The 23,080-nt window shown below is 55.0% G+C and overlaps 1 protein-coding gene across 1 annotated transcript in view; it reads left to right on the forward strand.

Moving 5' to 3' along the window:
- Positions 1-2,864: 2,864 nt before the first annotated feature.
- Positions 2,865-23,080, forward strand: part of IGSF21 (immunoglobin superfamily member 21) — a 228,230-nt gene continuing 208,014 nt past the window's right edge. The window contains exon 1 of the mRNA XM_053920619.1: positions 2,865-3,331. Coding sequence (XP_053776594.1) covers positions 3,262-3,331 — 70 coding nt within the window. The 5' untranslated portion in view covers positions 2,865-3,261. The remainder of the gene's footprint in view (positions 3,332-23,080) is intronic.

Genomic DNA, 23,080 nt, shown 5'->3' on the forward strand with positions numbered 1-23,080 from the left:
CTTTTCTTTGGGCTAAGTCACCCTGTGCCCTCTGCTAACCTTGCCTCTCAGTGTTTCCAATACGCCTTTCTCTGGGGCAAAAGAAAAGACTCTGAAGCTGTGTGTTGTAAAACAGGAGCAGGATGAGTGGGCTCCCTCAAGAGAAGGCGTACGAAGGTGGCAGTATTACTAGGAACAATTCCCATGCTGTATAAACACGTACATTGCAGCTGTGCCGTTTCGGAAACCACCTGGGCAGGACGTCCTCTCCACGAACACACCATCCAGTGGGGTGTTCGTTCTCTGACAAGATTCCTGTCACAGGATGCTTGCCAACACCTGCCAAGTGGCAGCCTCGTACTGAGAGCTGAGGAATGCAGTGTCTATAAGTAGGTGCCCTGCCTTCAGCCATCCAGGCACCCATTCATCCATCCACCCAACAAGTGTTTATGAATGGCCTACTATGTGCCAGGAGCTGGCTAGGAAGACCAATGCTTGTAATACAGGGCGATATTGCAAGAGAGTGGGAATGGTGGAGGGTTCGGAAGTTCTGGGGCAGGAGGAGGGTTCATGGAGGTTTCCACCAGCACCAGCCCCTCTCCTGGCCCATCCTTGGCCCTAGGAGGTAACCCTCCCTTTGCCATCAGGCCTCCTTTTCTCCTTGTTAGCCTCTTGCTCGATGCCATTCACTGGTGGCATAATGCAGATGAACCTCTAGCCCCTTCCTGCTGCTGCCTGGGGATATTTTCCCCTAGCTGCTGTGGACACATGGGTGAGAGGGGATTTGGGGTCCCACCAGGTCCCCGGCTCTCCTCTCTCATGGCCGGGCTGCAATGAGTGCAGACAGGAAGCCTCGCCTATTCAGGTTTCACCTGATGAACTCTTGCCTGTCCACCTGCATGGGTGCACCCTGGCTCGCAGCAGGAATGTCCACACTGGGACACCTGGCCTTGGCCTGAGAACTCAGACCAACCCCCTAACACGAGGGCCCTCCCAGCTTGACGCTGCTCCGCAGTCAGGGAAGCCCTTCCCCAGATAGCTTGGAAGCTGGGACAGATCTGGGTTCTGTTGGCTTTTTCCTAGGCCAGAGCTGGGGTTGGGGGGGGGCAGGGGGACTCAGTCAGGGATTGTGCCCTGTGGCATGGCTGGATCAGCCCAAAAAAAGGTGTGGGGGAGAGGTGATGTCAAACTGACCCTCAGCAACTTGGAGAAGGAGAAATGGGTGGGGGACGGGGGTGGGTGGGGAGGTGAGAGGGAGAAAAGAACAGCCAGCCAAAAGGAAAAGAAAGGGCCCAAGACTCCAGTATTCAAGCCATAACCAGCCCAATCAGCCTGGCAGCCAATTAGTCTGATTCAAAAAAAAAAAGAAAGAAAAAAAAAGAAAAAAAAAACCCACATAGGGACAAACTGTAATCAAACACCTATTTATAAGGTTTATTATGATCATTATTATTATTTTACTGAGATCATTCTAAAGCCTGTCAGGTGAACGTTTGCTTTCCGATCTTCATAAATGCAAATCGCTCCTTCTCTGGGGCTGGGGGCGGGGCGGGGCGGGGTGGCGGAGCTGCAGCAGGGTTGCCCTGGGAAGCCTGTAGTGAAGTTTGGGGAGGGCAGAGGAGGAAACAGTCCCTGCCACGGGCCATCTCTGCACAGGGCTCCCCAACATACAACTTAGCAAACACTCGATGCCCCTGGTGCTCCCTACGCCCCTTCAAAGGGCTGCTAGAGACGGAGCTGGCTACGTGCCCATTGGCTATCTAAGTAAATAGTGCCCGAGTCCTATGCAGCAACCCGACAGAGCCAGGGAAGCGGGGGTTCTCCATAAAATGCTGCAGGAAGAACACTGGGTCAAGAGCCCAGCCAGCAAGCTGCATTTCGAACCCAGTCCTGTCCCTGGCTGTGCGGGCCTTTCTGTGCCTCGGCTTGCCACCTCCTGGGTCCCAGCCAGGCATGACATTACATGCTCTGAACTTCCCCATTTAACCCTACACCCAGCTCACCCCAAGTGCTAGAGTACCTCTCCCCTCCTAAGAGACCTCAAGGCCCACAGCCAGGTCTGAAGTTCAGTGGTGTGTGTGTGTGTGTACGCACGCGCGCGCCCGAGTGAGCCTGTTGGTGGGAGGGTAATGCTAAGATCCAAGTCCCAAACCCCACTCCTCAGGCAGGTGCGGTGAGGGGGGGGGGGGCAGCTATTGGGAGGAGACATGTCAGGCCTGCCAGAGAGTGAAACCCTGGCCTCTGCCAGGAGGAAACAACCAGCTCCTTACCCATTTCTGGCTGGATACAAGGATGTGGCTATTCTTGGAAGAAAGGACAAAACATATCCCATTTCTCTGGGTTGCCAGGGGAGGGCATCCCTAATTTGGGAAGTTTCAGAACACCTATGCCCCTAATCTTCCCCACTAAAGGCATTAGTGGGAGGCCAGGGCAGTCCTCCGGGGGGCCACACCCTGCCTGCTTTGCTCCAACGTGGTTGGCACCGCTCTCACGGAGGCTATGGAGGCTGCCTCCCTCCACCAGCCTGGGGCGTGGGGATCCCCGGGATGGGATTAGGTGGAGCGGGATCAGATGGAGCTTGGCTTCCGGAGGGCCGGGGAGCTCGCTCAGCTGGGAGGTGGTTATGAAGCTAAGGGCTGCAAGCGAGTTGTGAGTGAGGGGGAAACCTGGGGGGAGCAGAGGGGATGGGAGGCAGAGAGGAAGGGGGGGACCAGGAGCGGGGAGCTCTCCTCCCTGCAATAAATCGGCTTATCGGAAGAGAACCGAACAGCCCAGAAAGGATTAAAGAAAAGTCTGTATAATACAGCGGAGAGCAAGGCGAGGGGAGGGCGGGGAGGGCGGGGGGCGGAGAGAGGGGGAGGGACGGAGGGAGGGCACCGGGAGGGGGGCGCTCGCGCCGCCGGGAGAGGCGAGCGCGAGGCAGAGGGAGCGCGATTTGGCTCCAAACTCCAGCGCCGCGGCGGATCCGACTCCCGGCCGTGGTGGGTGCCGTTTGCAGTTAAGGAGCAGGGAGCCAGCGGCTGCGGCGCGCCCGGAGGACGCCCGGAGCGCGAGGGTCGCTGCGCCCCGCTGAGACCGAGGCGAGTCGAGTCGGGCGCCCGGGCGGCCGGGCCGCGGCGGCATGGGGGCGCCCCCGCGGCGCCCCGCGCTGTCAGCCACCGTCTCGGCCGGCGGCCGGAGGCAGGAGCGCGCCTGAGCCCATGGCGAGGGGACCTGCCGCCGCCGCTACCTCCGCCGCCACCGCCGCCGCCCCGCCGCCACCACCGCCAGCTCCCGAGCACCATGCGAGCCGCCCAGAGCCTCCGCGGCTGCGTCTGCCTGCTGCTCGCCGCTATCCTGGACCTGGCGCGCGGTGAGTGCGCGGGCGCCGGGCGGGAGCCCTGGCTGGGGAAGCGTGCGGGGGCGGGCCGCGGGGGAGGGGCGCGGGGTCGCTCCAAAGGGCTCGGGGTCCGAGCTCCGGTCTCGGCGTGGTGGGGGGTGGGGGGTCCGTGGAGCTGGTCGGCTCGGCGAGGGAGCGAGGACGTCTGTTCTGGAGAGAGCGCTCTGGGTCTGTGCCAGGGTGTGTGTGTGTGTGTGTGTGTGTACACAAGCGTGTGTCTTTGTTGCGTCTCTGTGTAAGGGTGTCCGGGAAGGAGCTGTGTGTGAAGAGGGTGCCGGAGTGTATTTAGAGAGATGATTGCGTGTGATGGTGTGCGAGCGAGCGAGTGTCTGGAGGGGTGTTTGAGTGTCTATATCGGTTACACGGAAAATGTGTGTGTGTGAGCGAATGTTTGGGGGTGCGAGTGGGTGCCAGCTTCTCCGTGAGGGGTGTGAAGTGTGTGAGCTTGTGTAATTGTGTGAGCGTGTTAACGGGTGGGTGAATATGTGAGGTGTGGCGTTTCACGCGTGTCCCAAATGTGCGGATCTTTCGAGGGGTGTGTGACAGCAGATGAGTGTATCGGTGTAGGGGGAGAGCAGCGTGCGTGCACAGCAGGTGAGAATGTGACACTTGGGCAGGAGTATGGAGGTGCGGGCTCCTGGGGGTCGTGTTGCTTCCTGGGACCGGGAGTGTGTGCGCGCGTGCGGTGGAGCGTGTGGTTCTAGCGGGAGGAGAGAGGTATAGGCGCGCAAAGGGGTTGGGGTGTGCTGAGGAGGTGTGAGCAGTGGCATGTGTGTGTCCCGCACGGACTTGGTCCCAGCTAGGCTGAAGGAGCTGGAAGGAAGATGAAGCCCAGAGGGGTTCCCAGAGCTAGCGATCCGTTGGCTCCACAGCTCCGGGGTCCAGGGTTCACGGCCGCCGTGGTGCCTCCCGCCTGGCGCCACCGCTGGTGGGTCTTAAATGCAGCGGTTGTCGAAACCTGGCGACCCCGGTACCTGGTAGTCAGGGAGCCCAAGTATTGGCTGCGAGCCCAGCGGGAGGGAGGTGGGACCCGCGAAGATTCGCGGGCGAAGAGATTAAAGGGCCCCTATCCTTGATTCCCCCCAAGCCTGGTGTCAAACTGGGCGCCGGAACCAGCCCGTCTGGACTCACCCAGCCTGGTTCCGCCATGGAGGGGAAGGGACGTGGGGTGCCCCAAAGTAGCCTTTGCGATCAGTAGGGTCTCGGCCTTTGGTCCAACTAGACGATGGAGCTGTGTGGTGGTGGGGGGGGGGGGTGAAGGGGGTGTCGGATGTGAAGTCTGTCGCCTGCCTTCTGCCTTGTCCTAAGGGGTGGCTCCTAACCAGGCTCTGAGAATGCCTGCCAGGGGGGGGTGCCCCCCCTAAAATATCCCCACTCTCTTCTACCCCGAGATCCTTGGGAGAGTGCTGGGTCTGCCTGCGGATGGGAGAGCTGCAGAATTTGAACCCGAATAGTGGTCCTGCTGGCAGAGAGCAGGCTGGCGTAACCCAGAAGGAATGCAAGCCCTGTACTTTGTCCCCCTATCCTTGGAGCAAGAGACTTTTCAAAGTGGATCAAAATCTCCCCCCAACTTTGGGGTGAGGGATCCCTCCTTTGGATTCCTCTAGGGGGAAAGGTTATATGGAAAGGTGGGGTCTGTTGTCCTGGTTCCAGCTCTACCGAGAGGGCTCCCAGCGTGGTTGAAAGGCACCGGAGACCTGGACATTGCAAGGAGCAGGGGTTAGGGTTGGGGGCCGGAGATTTGCACCCCTTTCCTCTCTGGAATGCTCGGAGCAGGGAGATGCGGCAGGAGAGGGGAGGACGACGAGTGGTGGGGAAGGCTTTGGTGCGAAACCCGCTCATCAGGACCGCACCCTGCGAGCCCTGCCCGGAACGCTCGAGCAGTGGTTTTCGGGCTACTGAGCTGCAGAAAGCTGACCCGGCCTCCTGGAAGCCCCTGCCAGCCTCGGCAGGCTGCGGGAGATGGGAGCGGGGGGCGCGGACGCCGGGGGCCAGCGCCTCTGCACTGGGAAGCCGACATGGCCTCTGAACTCCACCGCTCAGGGTGAAGGAAGAGTGCCGACTTGGATCTCGGACCCGAAACTTTCCGAGTCTTGGGGCGCTGGTGGGGGGTGGCGGGCCGCCCGGGAGCAGTCTCTTCTCCGCAGAGGTGGGGTCCCTCCTTCCCCCTTCCAAGTCAGTGCCCACGAGGGGGCGGGGATACCAGAAGGGTCCATGAGATAAGCAAGAGGCCGGCTTGCCGGAGGAGGGCGCCCTTCCTGGATGTGACCAAGAGCCTTGCACCTGTCAGTAGGCCTGCCGGGCCACCTGCCAGGGGCTGCCTTGGAGGGCGGGGAGGGTAGAATCTAGAGCAAGCTTTGAGAAACTCGCCTCCCCAGCATGGGACGATGGCGGTTTCTGTTAGGGAGGGACATGGCCAGTGCGCCCTGGCCTGTTCTGCCCGTTTGTGTCGCAAAGCAAGGGGGCTTAACTTTGGAGAGGTGGGTGTGTGCGTTGGGAGAACGGGTCCCTTGCACACAGGACTGGCTGGGCGGGAAGTTCCTACCCCTGGCTCCCCATCGCCGGGTATCTGACTCCAGAGGAGAAACCCACATTTCTCAGGTCTCCCAGATCACCCAGGAGCGCCTAGGCATTTTCAACTGGGCACTTCTGGGAAGTGCCCTTGGGCCTATGCAGTGGCCCTGGGCGGGGGTGGGGGGCGGGTCGTGCACCAGGAATTGGGGGTGGACACAAGAGAATGGTGTGGGTGGTCAGGCCCAGTTAGGTGGAGCCAAAGGCCCCAACCAGAGGCCCTGCCAATTCTCTATTTGCAACCACGTGGCAGCAGGTGGGTTGGGTGGGGGTGGCTACTACACAGGCAGGCAGCCACAGGGCAGACTGCTGGGGCTGTGCACAGCGCGAACTGGTGTTACAACTTTACCTATTTGTCCTTCCTCCCCACCCCCACCCCATGCACCGCAAGCAGGGCTCCTTCTGAGCCCTGGGCTGTGTGTTAAGGGGTCTGCCCAGTGCAGGCAGCTCCGCCCCTACTCCCGCAGATTGGCCCCACCCCAGATGCAAACTGGAGTTTTTCCCGAGACTTTGAACCAGGTTTTCCTTTTTAAGTGCCGAGAATGTTGGAGCTGGAAGCAACCTCCGGGATCACTTACTTCAGTGGTTCTGAAACTTCTAGTTTTTTTTTTTTTTTTAAAGCTGGAGAACTTTCTTAGACAAGGAATTGATGATCATATCACTCCCTCCCCTCCTCCTCAAATGCTAATTCCTTAGCCAAGATGATAGGTGCAAAGGAGAGCTGCCCCAGTCCATGCCGTGATGAAACCCTGCCCCTAACCATCCTTCCACACCAGTCTCTAACAATCTGAGATTGCTCCTTTCTTATATCATAGCTGGGTTTTCTTTTTTCAAGTCTCCATTACATGGATCGGCTACAACGTGTACAGCACTTGCTGGGTGCCCCGTGGTCCTCAGGCCTGTGAGGCTCGGGGTTTTCAGATTTGTTCATAACAAGAGTACTGGTTCCTTCCAGCTCCCACCTGGTCCAGCCCCGGCTCCCTGTTTCCTTCCACTGATCCCTCTCTCGGGCTGCCGAGAATCCCGTGGGCAGGGCATGTGGGCCGGGGCTGCAAGGTGCCAATGATGCCTTAGGTTGGCCTGTCCACCCCGACTTTTCAGAGCATCTGTCATACACACTGGAACCCTCCTGCAGTTGGGTGGGGGGGATGGTGGAGGATGGAGGTGGAGGAGTTTCAGTGGGATTGGCTCAGGCTTCTGGATGAGTGGTCTGTGACTTCAAAGGTAGAGGCCGAACAAAGAGCTGAACAAAGAAGAGGCTGGGTAGTTCTGCTTGACTGGGTTTCCTGGGATCCGTGTAGGTGTCTGACCTGTCTTTCCCTCCTGCCCACCTCTGCTGCATCCTCAGGCCCCTTGAAATTCATTCATTCGTGTGCCCGATGAATGTTTATTGTATGTGAGTTGTGCGCAAGGCACGGTGTTGGAGACACGGTCCTGAACACGGCAGGAGCGCCCTGCCTTTATGGCGTTCACAGCTTCGTGGAAAATGGATTCTTCACTTAGAGGAAGGAAGGGGCTGCATCTCCGACCCAAACTGAGCGCTCACTATATGTCAGACAGCGGGTGCTTTGTCATTCTTCTCCCCTTTGATGCTTGCAGCCACCCTGAGAGGTCGAATTAGCCTTATTTTGCAGATGAGGAAACTGAGGCTCAGAGAGATTAAGTGGCTTCTCCAAGGCCACCCAGGCAGTCAGTGGCGATCAAAGATGTAGACACAGGACTGTCGGACGCTTTCCCTCTGTGCTCTGCTGTCACCTAGGGAGAATGGCCTTCGGCCCCTTCCTCAGCTCCGGCCACATGGAGCTGCAGTGTATCCGATTCCCTGTCTGGATGTTTAACTCCTTCCCAAGCCTTTACCGAGACAGAATTATCCAGTGTGTTCATCTGTGCAGATGGGAGAGGGGGTGTCCCTGAAAGCCCTGGTCATCATCAAGAGAATGAATGGGCATCTGTGGTGGGCAGGGCGCATCTGAACAGAGAAAGACCTGAGTCCGGGATCCTCATCCCTGTGGGGTGAGAGGTTGGGCATGTTCCTGGAAAGATGAACCGGCAGTCCAGAGGGGAATTTGTTGATACCTGCGAGATGCAGAGGGAATTGATGTCCCCTACAGGAAGTTCTCAGGGGCAGAGGGATTACTTGGGTGTTAAGGGCATGCTTCAGAGAGGAGGGGGAAATTCAGACCTCGAAGTAAAGGGAGGACATTAATAAAACGAGGGCTGTGGGGGGAAATGTGCCAGGGAGAGAAACCTGTGTGAGCACAGGGCCAGAGGCAGAAGCATGCACGGTGGGACTTGCTCAACTCAAGGCTGTCTCCCAAGAGTCCAGTTGAGGCCTGGGAGAAAGTAGAGTGAAATTACTGACCGCTCCCGTTTACTGCACACCTATGAGATGTTCTTTAGGCATTAAGTGCCCTCAACAATCCATGAGGTAGTATTATTAGCTACATTTGCAGATGAGCACAAGAGGCCCAGGGTCTGTCTCTCTCTCTCTCTCTCTCTCTCTCTCCCTCTTCCTTTCTTCCTCCATCTTTTCTTTCTTAAATAATGAATGAGGTCCAGGATCTTCTTTAAGTGGAAGAACTGGGACTTTAAAACCCAGGTCTGAGGCAACCCAGAGACACTGCTGCTCCTGGAGGAGAGGAGAAACAATTTATATTTTTATCATTTGGAAGGGAGAATGCAGCAGCCTCTACCACTTGCAAGAGGAGGCAAAGCCTTCCATTTTAAGTGATAGATGTTGGTGGTGATGAAACACTTCCTAACAGTTATCTGTCTTCAGCATGAGGTTCTTGGGAACAAACCAGAGAAATGAGATCCTGGAACCCACCCTTGCACATTCAGTGGGGTCTAGTAGTGGAAAGGACCCATGTTCACCAAGACCTACTGTCCACGATTCCATGGGTGTCACAGATAAATGCAACGTGTGCGGAGCTGGGGGCGTGCAGAGGAGCGTGGTACCCAGAAGAAGAATCTGGTCTTTGTCTTGGCCTCCAGCCATTCCTACATCTCCTGGTACTACACCAGCTTTACTTCGGAAAATTGTGCAACCCCCACCCCCAATTGCACGCCATCTTGGTAGGTGTCATACTCAGGTAAATGCACCTCCAAGATGAAGCCATCAGACACGCTCTCCCTGGAATCTGAATATTAAGCAGAGTGTCAGGAAGACTGAGAATTGCTGGAAAGTTTCCCTTGCCAGTGGAGGCCAATAAACTGTACTTTGCCGGTTTCCCTAGAAATAATGACGAGATCTACCTCCCAGGGTGCTGACAGAATGGAACGAGTCATTACAGACAGAGCTCTTAGCTCTAGTGAGGGTTACCAGTATTAACTATGGTTATGCCAGAGCTGCTCCAGCTCATCTGGCATGGGTCCTCCCAAGGCCAAGGGCTGCAACTCGTCCAATTCAACCAGTTAGTTTTTGGTTTGAGTTGTCCAGGGTCGATTTCTGCTACTTGGCAAGACGGGGACCCCACCTGACAGCCTCCGTAAGTGTGATGACCCTTAGCTGGTTCGCCACTGTTGGTAACACCTGGAGGATGACCTGCTGGCTAGGGGTGACGAATCCCATCACCTGCTCCCTGCCTTTCCCTGGAGGCTTGAGGCATTGCTGCCCCTCCCACCTAGTGCAGTCCAAGACCCAGTGAAATTCAGGAGCCAGTCTCACTATGAACCTCCCACACCCCCCTTAGTAGACTAGAAGCTCCATGAAGACAGGGATGCTGTCTGGTTCTGCTGTCAAATCTTCCCTGTGAAACACAGCTCATTAGAGGCTGGCTGTTTGGATGAATAAACCACCTTTGGCCTTTAGACACGTGCATCCCAGTTTAGAACAGGGGTGGGTACATGGCTTTGCACAGAAAGGTGTATGGAAAGGCTTAAGGTGCATGGAATTGAGACTGGTTTTATAGGCGAGCTTCCTGTTGGCCAAGTTCTGCTTCTGTTTTTCTTGGAGACTGACTCCAGATACCCCAACTTTCTGTCTGCTGGTAGCACTTGAGAGGTGACAGCACATGGGGGAGCTTTGTCCAGGAGAGCTCTCCCAGCCACCATGGATGAGAATAAGTCTACCAAGACATGATCTACTTGGGGAATAAAGGTTGACCAGTCTCTCAGAGGAGAAAGGTCTCGAGCCTCTCTCTCAATGGGCTTTTATTGAGTTTAGCTTGCATAGGGATGCATATCAAAGAAAGGAAGTATGGTTTACACATAACATTTCTGGGATCATGAGGGCCTTTTGAGTCAGGGTCTGGTAGACAGAGTGACACCAATCGGCCATAAAACCAGGGGAAACAAACTTATTTTGTGCTTGGACCCTTAACATTTAAATTGAGGACATTCTTAGCAAAGCAGGTTTCACAGGATTTAATGCATTCTTTCTCAGGCCTAATCACCACCCTGCCAGGAACCGCTGGTTCCAGCATAGGGCTGCACCCCACTTCTGCATTGTAACAGGCCTGAATCAGGTGGGGGAAGCAAAGCAGCCAAGAGATTAGGAGGCTTTTTACAGATGGAATGAGGACTCAGGCTATGATAAAGCCAAGAGGTGAGGGTCTTTTGTCCCTCCTCCATAATCCCCTAAGTCCTTCCCTGATGGCCCCTTCATGACTGTGCCTGTCTTAGGTTGTTCCTTCCTTGAGGAATCTTACTCATCATTGACTATCCAGCCATCCTCCAGGGACCAAGCAGGGTGAAGTAAAGGGGGCAGAAGCTGCGCTCCTGCCAGGAGGATAAGTTTTGTCTCCTTAGTGGCTTATGGTCACAAGGTCCCCTAGGCGTGGGGCCTTTTCGCCTGTTGACGGGATTACAGCTTCTGAAGCCAGGCTGGATGGTTCCCAACAACATGCTCTGGACCTATCATTCCACACTGTTCTCATATCAGATGTGACAGCAGCTACTCTTGAGCCTTTGGAACAACCTGGCAAAATGAGGCTTAAGAAGATGAAAAGATGGTAGTAGGAAGTATCTGGACTGGAATCCAAGTTTGGTGGCTGTGAGCCCAGTCTTCCCTTCCTTCCCCACTCATTGCACTGCTTTGTTTGGTCCACAGGGATCTGGAATGAGACAGGCCAGCTCCCCATGAGCTCACAGGCCAGTAAACTTTAACCAAAAAACATGCACTGTGAGCTGGCTGCTGTCCTTGCCACTTCACTCATGTGACCTTCTCCCTCCTCCACTGCTGTCCGAATGGGTGTTAACATCCTCAGTCCATAGGACAGTACACCAATGTGCCCATGGTCACACAGCATGGAGACCAGAGTCCGCCGTCTCCCCAGCCCACAGGCTTGGCCTGCCTCAGAGGTCTCTGGTCTTCTCTTCACCTCCATCTCCTCTCCTCCTTCTGCTCACTCTTGGTGCAGAGAGCAGACTCCCAGTAAACCTCCCTCTAAGTCTCTACTTGCCCACTTCCCACCCTCCACAACTGCCCAGGCCCAGGTGACACTGGTGTCCCCTAAGTGTGCTGGCAATGGTTACTTTGGGCAACACTCTGTTGAAACAATCCTCTTCTGGGGCTGGAGATGGTCCTAGGTTGGCCTCCCCACTAAAGGTTGGATGTTCCTTGATTAGTGATGAGGGCAGGGTGTGGGGAAGAAAGGAAGGAAGAAAGGGAGAGAAGGAACAAACATGCCCTAAAGGTCTACCATTTGCCAAGCCCTGTGCCACACAATGTTATAATACAGCCTCCCAGAAACTCCCACTTGGGAGATAACATTCTTACTGCTGTACAGGTGAGGAATGGGGCTTAGAGAGACCGTGCAGTTTGCTTAAGGCCCCACTGTTGGTGAGGGGCAGAGCTGGGCTCACACCCAGGCATTGATTTGCACATTTCTTCCCAACTCTGAGTCAGTCCTGTTAGGTAGCTTGAAATTGACCAGGAGTATTTACACCACGGAAATTTGCAAACACCACGGGGTTGGGACTCCTCCCACCCTGGGGCTGGTTGTTAAACACTTACCAGCACACCACTAGCCCACCCCTCCTTCCTCAGTTACTGCGTCCTGTGTTTACATCCTTCGGTTTCCATCAGAACTGGGTTCAAATCCTAGGATGGCCACTTTCTAGCAGAGCGCACTTGGGCGAGTCAGTATCTCTCTGAGTCCTGGTTTCCTTGTCTTCTGAAAATGGAGGTGGTGGTGAGGTACAACGTGAAAACGCCTGGCACGTGACTGGTCCTTAGTCAGCCATCCCTCCCTTCCTCCCGACCCCCAGAATGGGGTCAGTTAACTGTGGGGTCTCTCTGGGAGGTGGTGCATGCTCCTACTTTCTTCTCCATCAGAATCCAGTCAGTCACTTCTGTTAATTGAGCGGCTGCCCCAGCCTTGTTCCCAGCCAGCAGAGACCATTGGCAACCCCACACAGGAAAAGCTCATTGAGAGCAACCAAAGATCATGAATAGTCAGTGGCCGACATGGGGATACCACGAAGGCTCTGAGAGATTGAAATGACCTCAACAAGTAAGGAGGGAGGCACCGGTGGTGGGTGTGGGAATAGCGCATGGAAAGGCCGGGCATAGGGGACGGGAAAGCTGTCTGGGTGTGTGACCGCTGGGAGGCTGGGAGGCAGGGAAGCAGGGAGGCAGGGAGGTGGCCTGCCTCCCTGGAGCATCAGGTGTTCTTGGGAAGCTAGGAATGTGGTCGGCGTTGTTGGTGGAGGTCTGTGTACCAGGGCGAGGGGTGTGGGTTTCTGCCAGGGGGCTCTGGGGGAGTAGTTGAAGAGAAGAGAGAGGTGTGACACCCCTGAGCAGTGCTCTAGGAAGATTAATTTGGCTTTTCTGGGTCCCCTGAAGCTGGAGACTCTTTGGGACCTCCATTGGGTTATAAATGATTGCTCTAGGGTTCCCAAAGAGGACAACCTCAAGGAAGAAACACTGTCACTTGGAGACTGCCCACCTGTCCCCCAGAGTGTCCAGACCTGGCAAGGAGGGAAAACCAGGCCCCCGCCCCCAGGCCCACCAATATCACACAGCCTGCAATGGGACTGCTCCAGCGGGAACCCGTACCTGGGGTCTGAACCAGGAGTGACGGGAGGAGAAGCTCCTCCTGGGGAGAAGCTTTTAGATCTCCAGGGGACATGGGTTCTGGAGTCGGACCAGGGTTCAGAGCCCATCTCCACCCCTTATCCAGCAAAAGAACTCAGGTAACCTCTTCACTGCTTTCAGACTTGATTTCTCTCACTGAACACGGGGCTGTCACAGCAGCCCGTTGGGGTGGGGGCTGCTGGGTGGGCGAGTCACGTGAGACGAGGGGTTTTCGTGCACCGCGTCTTGTGCAGAGTGGGTGTGTGAAAAGTGGCTGCTGCTGTCACAATGATGTTGGGCTCCCTGGCATGTGGAAGGCCCCAGGTGTGAAGACAGAGAAACCCCAGTGTCTGGGATGCGGGGCTCCGTTGCAGGTTTCCCATGGGGAGTGTGGAGCAAGTCTTCAGGCCTGGAATCACAGAGCACCGGGGCCAGAAGGGAGCTCAGAGATTATCGGCACCATCTCCTTTCCTCCTTTTTAAAGCTGAGAAAACTGAGGCCAGAAAGAGGAATGAGTCTTCTTTGGGCTCGCACGCTGCAGAGTGTTGGGGCCAGGCCTTCTCCCTCCAGGCCCTGGGGTCCATCCCAGGGCTCAGCCAGGCAGACCCCCCACCCTAAGAGCCTTGCATGCGGGGCAGGGGGCATCAGTGTTTCCCAGACTTGGGTGGGGATCCTGGCAGGCCTCCAGTAGGGAGCAACACCCTGCCCCCAGCCTCATAAATCCTAGGAGCTGCTTGGGAGTCGCCAGGGAGAGAGGCAGCTGAGCCATTGGGGTTTTTTGTTTCTTTGCCAAGCTGCTCCCTTTGCCCTTTTGTTTCTCTGTCTAAAGAGGCACTTGCGCTCCTCCGATGGGGCTGTTTGTCACCCACCCCTGGCGCCTCCATGATCTCCCCAGCACCCTCCCTTCCTCCCCTTTCCCTAATGCAGCCCCTGAGGAAGGCGTCCATCACAGGCGGCGGGCGGCCCTGGCACCGCTGGGCAGGGCCGGGGCAGGGGCAGTGCAGGGGCTCGGAGGAGGCGCTGTCAGAGTGGAGCCAGACCGAGGCTGGTGCATCCGGAGGGTGGGTGGCCTCCGCATCATTCGGAGCTGGTGCTCACTGCTCCAGAGCAGGTTTTTGTCAAGTGCGTATTCAGGTTACACAATCACCCGAGGCCAGGTGCCTGGTTTCATAGAAGCAGGTGATAAGTTGCTAATTGTCACTGGGCACCTAATGTCCCAGACAGTGGAGGAGGGAGTGAGGTGGGGGACTGGGAAGGCAACCACGTCACAAAGACTTCTTTGTTTGCTTGGGCAGCCGAGAGGTGGGCTGGGGCTCAGTGTGCAGGGGGAGAGGTGCCACTGGAGGCCAATTCCGAGGGCCTGTCACTGGCAGAGGGGCTGGTGGTGGGAGAAAGGCAGACCCAATGGGGAAGAGTTAGCGGTTCCCAGGGCAGTCTGAGTTGCAGAGAGAGCAATTTCTTGTTGCAGGAAGCAGCTTCATTCATTCACTCATTCATTCATTCGCTGACTCATTCCTTGGTGCAGCAAACATGAACTGAATGCTTCCTGGGGCCAGGCACTGGTGTTCTAGAAACCCAGGGGGGAACGAACAGGCAAGTCCTCGCCATCAGGGGTCTTACAGTCTAGGGGTCTTACATGCTGTTCAGTACGTGGCCGTGTGATGACTGACATTTACATTAAAACTAAGCAAAGCGGCTCAGCTTTTATTTAACTGAATGCAACAAAATTTGGTTCTTCAATCATATGGGCTACATTCCACACGCTCAATAGCCACACCTGGCCAGTGGCTCTTGTGTTGGATAGCAAAGGTGTAGACAGGACATTTCCTCATTGCAGAACATTCCACTGGGTGTGTGGGCCCGGAGCAATGGGCCTCTTTGGGTGGGACCTGCCCATTTGCAAAGAATAACAAGGATTCACGGAGAAGGAGGGCCTTTCCCTAATTCTTGCTTGTCCTGCCCTTGTAGTTGCACCAAGGAGAAAGCTGCAGACTGATGCTCTCATTTCTTCTCATTTCCACGATCACTTGCTAATCTCTTTTAAAAGGAAGGAAGGAAGGAAGGGAGGAAGGGAAGAAGGAAGGAAGGAGAGAAAGAAGAGGAAGGGAAGGAAGGAAGGAAAGGGAAGGGGAGGAAGAAAGGGAGGGAGGGAGGAAGGAAGGAAGGAAGGACGGAAGGACGGACACCTTGTAGGTCTGGGCAGCAAGGCTTCAGCCAGCCAGAGAGAGCAGGACTTTTAATAACACTGTTTAGTTTTATTGTAATTCCTTTTCAGCTGCCCTCTGTTTAAGGCCAGTGAGACCAGTTTGCCATATGGGGCAGTGATTGAAATTCTCTCTTTTTAAAAATGGCTTATTTAAGTAAAAAGCGAGTCGTGCTACCGGGAAATGTGAAGTACGCAGCGGAGCTGGCACCTGTGGGGACGGCCCGCCCGTGATGGCCGTGGGTGGAGAGACCCGGTTCAGACAAAACCACGCAGGCTGAGGAGGCAGACGGAAGGTGTGAGCCCTGCTGTTTGTAAGCCCTGTGACTCTGTGAGCTCTTCTCTTCCCCTCTGCATCAGTCAGGGGCTGGCACACACCAGGCCCACCCCGGGGTCTGAGCTGGCTTATGAGAGGGGCCTATTGCGTGGGGCTTAGGGAACGGCGCAGCCCCTTGGGGCTTGGGACATTGTGGAGCTGTTAGCTCCCCTAGGCTGGGAAGAGGGCTGTGCGGAGGGCTGCCTGACAGGACTGTGGCTCTGGGGACAGGGATGCAGCCAACTCTTGACGACTTGGCAGGGGCTGGGAGGAGGAACACTTCACCCTTCTTCTGCCGTTGAGTCTCTTGCTGGTATCACTCGTCGACCAAACCCAAACTGGAAGCCCATACAGGCTGGCCTGCCAGGCACAGAGGGGGCGGAGAGGGGCGGAGAGTGAGCCGTCAAGCAAATAGGAGAGCTCTCGCACCGTCCTGCTAAGCCTCAGTTTCCCTGTATGTAGCATGGGGATTGTGTAACCCACTCAGCAGAGTGGGGGTGATGGTGAACTGAGGCGAGGTGTGAGGCTAGTCATTGGCCACTATTTCTATTAATAACAACTGCAGTAAATTCATGCGTCCAATCCTGTGCTGCGTGCCTGGGTTTCCCGAACCAAAAAGTAGAAAATGCGTGCGGGGCTGGCTTTGCAGGGGTCCGTGAATTGGGAGAACAGTGCGGTTTGCAGAGAGGAAACGTCCTCGCTCCCCATGGCTGGTGTTGACCTTTGCTGTGGGTCATCTCTGCTCTAGGCTATGCCGAGTCCCTACACCTGCCCTGCCCCTGGGCCGTCTCACTGATTCACGATTCCACCCCAGGGCACACCAATTCGTTACTCCGTAGTCTATTTTTCTACCCTCTTCCCCACGGAGAGGTTCTTTCTCCTTGGACCCATTTAGGTCATCTTTCCTGCCATCCCCACCGGCCTTTACCATGTGCAACCCGGTCCTCGTGGGTCACAAATGGCCCCAGAGCTTCCTCCTGCCACGTGGAGAGGCAGGTCTGTCCAGGCCTCAGCTGCTTTTCCCAGGGCAGGCTACTTCTGCCCTTGCAAGTATGGGGAAAGGGAGGATGCCAGTGAGTAAGTGAGCCCTTGGGGCCCCCAGGTCTTTATCCTTGACCTGAAAGCTAAAAGCACCACTGCCACTTCTAGAGCGATCTTCTCAGCAGGGAGTGGCTGCCTTCCCAACGGAGAGAACGATTTCTTGGGAAAACTCCCACCTAACACCCCTGAGCTCTCAGCTTCTCCGTTGGCTGAGTCGGCTTCTCTGATGCCCTTCTATCTTTCTTGTCCAGCCCCTTTCTCCATCTACCTTGACTGTTCAAATTGACTTTGATGAGGACTAATTTTGCCGGTTGAGATGCACTCCGTGCTTTGCTGAAATTGCCATGATGCATGCCAGCCGCAGTTTCTTCCCCGGCGCATCCCCTGAAGTGCTCCAGGCAGAACAGGGTGCCCCTGCCCCTCGCCAGCGCGCCATCCGAGGGCACCGCCCTCTTCCTCCACCTGCCCGACCCATGTGGGTTGGTCTCAGTCCTGCCAACCAGCTCAGTGGCAGTGTGACCGTTTGGGGAGCGTGGTCGATGGCTCACTGGGAATAAATAGTCCTTCGGAAAAAAACTCCATGGAAAGTCCCCTTGGTTCCAAGTTGGCAAAACTGACATTCCTTTGTCCAGCCCCCTTTCCATCTACCTGAGGGTTCAAACTGACTTTGATACAGACTCTGCGTGGTTGTTTGGGGCTGTGTCCAGCAGGCTGGGCCTCCCTCCGTGCCGGCTGCGGGGCCTCCCTCAGAGCACTGCACTGGGGTGCCACATCTGGCTCCTTGGGTAGGGTCCTGGATCTCAGAGGTAGCTTTTGTCAGCTGTCAATCTCAGCTCCCTGGGTGAGGGGAGTGCCGACCTCTGGTGAGCCAGCTGAGCTATGCGATGTCTGAGCCTGAGCCACACTGCGGAGTGCCCGACTTAGTCATTGCTCCATGATTTGTCCTATCTACATCCCGTCTGTACTATTATTTACATCACATTTTTCTTAGGATCAAATTTAAATCGATTCCCTTCGTTTTGATTTGTTTTGTGCTAAGGTATAATGTATAGATTTGTTATACCGAATGTATTTTTCTTAATACATAAGAAAATAAACACATGACTGTTGGAATGTCTGAAAAAACTTCCCCATGCCACCCAGCTTCACCCTGTGAGCCACGGAGGGAAACACCATTTGGAAGGAAAGTCACCAGCCTCAGAGTTACGAGCCCCAGGATCTGATTTCCGCTCCTCTGCTAACTGGCTGCGTGGCTGGCTTACCCGTCCTCTGAGCCTTAGCTCCATAAAACAGAGTCAACTCTGGATGAGCCAGTTCTAAGAGTCCTTGATGGACAATAAAATTTGGAAAGAGAGTCCCATCTATTCCAAAATATTTCCTTTCAGACAGATTTGATTCCCCCAGATTCCCACCTTTGGGATGAAGCGCCCTGCTAAAGGGCGGCTAGAACAGTGACTGGGGACACCCCGCTAGCCGCTCATTTCCTTGGCGCCAGACGTGGCCTCATTTCAGTCCCACTCAGCAGCATTTTCTGCGCATTTTCTCTGTGGCGGACCCTGTTCGAGGGCCGCGTGACAGGGGTAGGTAAGACCCAGTGCCTGTCCTCAAGCAGCCCAGTCTCCTGGGGCAGATAGGCAAGCAAACAAGTCAATTATGGTATAATATCAGAAATTCTAAAGTTGAAATAGTCCCTGAGTGCTTGTGGGAAAGCAGAAGAAGAATAATTAATCTGCTTGAGATGTTGGGGAGGTCATATGTCACTAGCAGGAATGACACTTGACTGGGTCTTGAAGGTTGCATAGGAATTTGTCAGGCTGAGAAGGGAAAGGAGATGGTTTTGGGAGGGGGGAACAACAAGGGCAAAGACTCAGAGGCTGGAGAGGGCCAGGGGCATGTAGGGGAGTCTGGGTGGTGGGGTGGAGGGTGGGTGTTGCAGGAAAGAAGCAGCCAGGCCAGAGGTGACAGCGGGAAAGGTCAAGTGCCTTTGCTGGAGGTGAGTTAGCCTTGCAGTGAGGTGGATTTCCCAGGTCTGGACTCCCAGGCTCACTGGCTCTCACAGCAGCCCAGACCCTGCTGGCCCCACCCTGGGACACAAGAGGCCCTCCTTTCCCACAGAAAAGACCCCTGGGGCTGGCTGCCCCTTGTGGCCAGAGGAAAATGCTGTGGAGTGGGTGTAGGGGCAGGACTTCAGGGCTGGAGCACAGGTGGATTTTAATCCATGTTGGTCTCTTTAAAAGCCGTCCCCTTCTATTAAAGGGCCTGTTGCTAGGGCGGCCACCTGGTTCTAAAGTGGCTGGTGTCCCTCAGCTACAGGGATAGAGAGAAAGGTTCCTGTCCTTGAAGTTCAGAGGCTTTCTGCCTGGGCCTCCTGGGCCTCACCTGCAAAGTGGTAACAGTAGCAAACATTTAGTGAACACGTGCTGTGTGGGCACAGGCACTGTGCTAGCTCTTGCTTGTATTAACTGCTCATTACACCATTTTCACAAACCCCCAGGAGGCAGGTGCTTCTAGTACCCTCATTTTATAGCAGAAGAAACAGGAGCACAGAGAGGTTAAGTCACTTGCTCAGCGTCACACAGCTAGTAAGTGGCTGTGCTGAGTTTTGAACCCAGGAGGTCCTAGGTTTTAACTGCTTTCTTTCTATGCCAGAGATTCCTTGCAACTTGACGTTTAATGATTCTGGGCTCTGTGGACCTTCCATCTTGATTCTACATGGTTCTTGGGGGCTCAGAAGCTCCACTAGCAGCTGGAGCTGACTGTGAGCCCTGGGGCTGAGTCGCTGGCCCCTCCCTGCCTTGGCAGTCATTGGTGGCAGCTTGGTTATGCTCTGTTGTCTCTGAGCTCGTTATTATTATTATTTCTTTCCAGCATGTTGCTAAAAGCTTCCCTCGGAGAGCACGCAACTCAGCTCTTTAAAATTTAAAGGGCTTTACTTAAACAATGTTATTTCCCTTGGAAAGGAGACAGAAGAGGCATATGTGACGGTTATATTTAGTGCAGCGTGTGGGTATTAGCAGATGAGTGTGGGGTCCAGTGGGCGTGGAGGTGACCAGGAGAGTCTGCAGCTGGTCTTCCCTCCCCCTCACCCCCCAGGAAGCGTGGCCTCAGAGGAAACTTACTGTGCACAGTGTTCTCAGAGGAGGAGAATGGGTGAGGCCCGAGGTGAATCCTTGGGAAGACATAAAGCTAGACAAAAAGTCCCATCCTCCTGCCACACATGACCTTAGCACGGAAGACACAGTGCTCCTAGCTGCCCCAGGACCTTTGCACATGCTGTTCCTTCTACCGGAACCCACCTCCTTCTTTGGACTAAGTTCCGTTCACTACGTAGGTCTCACCTTAGACATCACTTCATTCATTCATTTATTCAGCAAATATTTTCTATGCGTCTACTATGTTCTCAGCACCGTGGAACACAGAGGCTATTTGTGACTCATCTTTGTGTTCTCTGTGCTTGGCACAGGGCCTGGTGCAGAACAGGCAACATTAAGTGTTTGTGGAACTAATAAAGGCTGGTGCAGATGCTGTGGGATCTGGAGGAAGGATACAGTTGCCTTTCAGGAGCTTCTGGAATGCTTAGAGATTCACACCAGACATTGTAAACTCTGAATGAGCTGATTAGCCTTAGCAGAGCCACACCCTTCCTTCCTCCTTTTGATCATCCATCATCCATCCATCCATTTATCCATCCATCATCCATCCAGCCATCTATCTATCATCCATCTGTCCATGCATCCATCTATCCAACCATCCATCCATCCATCCATCCATCCATCCATCTATTTATCCATCCATCCATCCATCCATCCATCATCCATCCATCCAACAAATTGGACACCTACCAGCTTCCAGCTAGTGTGGTAGGCACTGGAGATACAGTGGTGAGTAGAAAAAGATTACAATAAAGCCTGCCCTCCTGGAGCTTACTTTCTAGAGTGTGTGACTACACAGATAGTACATGGTAACATATAACAAGGTGGGAAGTGATAACTGCTCTGCAGAAGAACAAGACCTGGTAAGAGTGATGGCAAAGGGTGGAGGTACCATCTGCAAAGTGTAGGCAGGGGCTCTACTTATTGACTGGCTGTGTCTGCGGCCCTCTGCGGGCCCTGGGCTGCAGACAAGTCAGGAAGCATAATTGCTGACTACAGTACGGGTTAGGATGGAGAAAGCCAGACACACTGGGTACTGACCGGGAGAGACCTACCATCCTGAGACACGAGCTGGGCCTTAGAGGATGAGAAAGTTTAGGCAGGACTTGGCCTACTCTTGGTTCTCAGATTGTGTTCCTTGGAACCCCAGTTTCTCATGGAGGTACCCACCCACATACATACCACTTTGAGAGGTCAGCATAGGGGTCAAGGTGATGATTGAGGGAATCCTTGTCCCCAGTCAACCCAAGAGACCTTCCTTGCCTGTTTTACAGACGAGGCTTCTTTAGCTTTGCTTTGAATACAGAGGGGTCCTACAGCTGAGAAAAGAATGTGCACATGAGTGGACTGGGTGATGGGGAGGAAGTCTCCACCGTCAGGGCTGGAGGAGGTTCTGGTGCCTTTCTGTGTAGGGTCAACCCTCCTTTCACTCTATGTGTGGGGGAACTGGGACACAGAGGGGCCAGCATCTTGTCCCAGGTCACCAGCAGGAAGGGACCATATCTGGGACAAAAGCCTCTGATTTCCCTGTCTTTCTGAGTTGGGACAGAGGCCTATGAGAAAGCCACCCTGACCTGGACAGGAATCTCGGGGGCTGCTGTCCCACCCGCAGCTCAGCCACAGGGCACCCCCTGGAAACCTTTGTCCTTCGCCAGCCCTACTGGGCTGGCCCACCCTCATGGGAGCCTGGCATGCGATGAAGTGTTTTATGATCCCGTGCTTCGTTATGTTTTATTAAAAGTGCCCATGCTGCCTTCCACGGGCACATCTGCCAGGCTCAGTCCTGGGGCTTCCTTTCCCTCTCCACCCCCTCCTCTGACTGCCAGGGAGGCAGACAGCTGCCACCCACCCCCACCCCCTTCCCTCACCGAGCAGGGCCCCATCTGTCAGGTGTCGATGAGATGAAGGGAATCCTGCAGGTGAGGACAGATTGGAGGTTTAGGATGATAATCCTATGTGTTCACACAACCCTAACCCCACCTGGTCCTGCAGCTACCCCTGGAGGGGGCTGGTTCAGAGAGGTGCAGGGCAAGCCCAAAGCTACACAGCACATCAAATGTACCTAGTCCTGCAGTCTTGACCCTCCCCATGCACCCGTGCAAATCCAAGATGAGGCTGACGCCCCTCCCTCCTCAGGCTGGTCATGTTCTATCCACCGGTGACCCCAGGGAATGCCCTGCGCTCAGCAGGCTCTTGGTCGCAATCTGGGAGCCAGGAGGAAAGCCCCTACATCCACATACTTCTGGTGGAGAAGCAACCCCCCTTTCTTCCCAATGGGAGGTGCTGTGCCCTATCCAGGGGCCAGGTGGAGTCCTTGGAGGGTGGCTCACCCAGATCTGATGCTCGGAGCCTCAGCTGCTCACCTGTAAGATGGGAGTGACAGTAGCTTGCTGAGGGCATCATGTGAGCGTCCAACACATAGTAGATGTTTACTACCTGGTGGCGATGTTTTCTAATGAGATCCCCCACTGAAGGAGAGAGGGCCTTTGATCAGATCTTCATCAGAGGGAAGAAGGAAGCGATAATCTCGCTTATTGTTATCATCGTCATTATTATTTGCGGATACTAATGGAGAACTTGTTACTCATTTATCAAGTACTTATTGATCTCTTACTATGTACCCAAGGAGGTGGTGCCAAACAGAATTGCCAGGAGACTTGGCCTCATGGGGCTGCCATTCTGGAGGATGGGAAGAAATAAACAAACGTGTAAATAACCTGACTTTACATGGTGCCGTACTGGGAGGAGAATGGAGCAGGGCTGTGGGACAGGAAGGGGCTTGGGGGCAGAGCAGCTTCTCTAGACTGAGTGGTCAAGGAAGCTTTCTTGGAGGAGGTGCCTTTGAGTTGAAAAGGGAGAAGGAATGAAGCAGGAAAAGCCCTGGCTGGTGTGGCTCAGAGGTTGAGCACCGGCCTGTGAGCCAGAAGCAGGGAAAAGTCTGGCTCAGCTCGGACATCGGCATCTCCTGGCCATGCTGCATGTTTGTAGCTGACTACTCCTGAGCGGGACTCCTCTGGATCCTTCTCCGTCACTGGGGATGGGACACCTGCCATTCCCTGGCGCCAGTGCTACAAACTCAGCTGGCCCACCATGGCATCCTCCTGAGGGAAGCAGGAGGCCAGGGGCTGTGTCGGGTGTGCCCTTGCCTGTTGTCGTGTAATTCTTGCTGGTCCCTAGGAGGTGGGCCCTGTGCCTCTCTCCCTTTTGCAGATCAGGAGCCTGAGACTCAGAAATGAAAAATCTCATAGTTGGAAGAGGAGTGGGCATTTGAACCAAGGTCTGTCTGCTCTGCCCCTTTCAAACTAGCCGTCACCTGTTGCTTGCTCACTGCGCGTATCTGTGTGTCTAGAAGGAGGACGAGCAGAGGGGAAAAGCTCACCCTCACCTCCTCTTGTTCTACCTGGAATCCTCAGCATGCTTC

This window comes from Desmodus rotundus, chromosome 3 (assembly GCF_022682495.2).
Source record: "Desmodus rotundus isolate HL8 chromosome 3, HLdesRot8A.1, whole genome shotgun sequence".
Classification (NCBI taxonomy): Eukaryota; Metazoa; Chordata; class Mammalia; order Chiroptera; family Phyllostomidae; genus Desmodus; species Desmodus rotundus.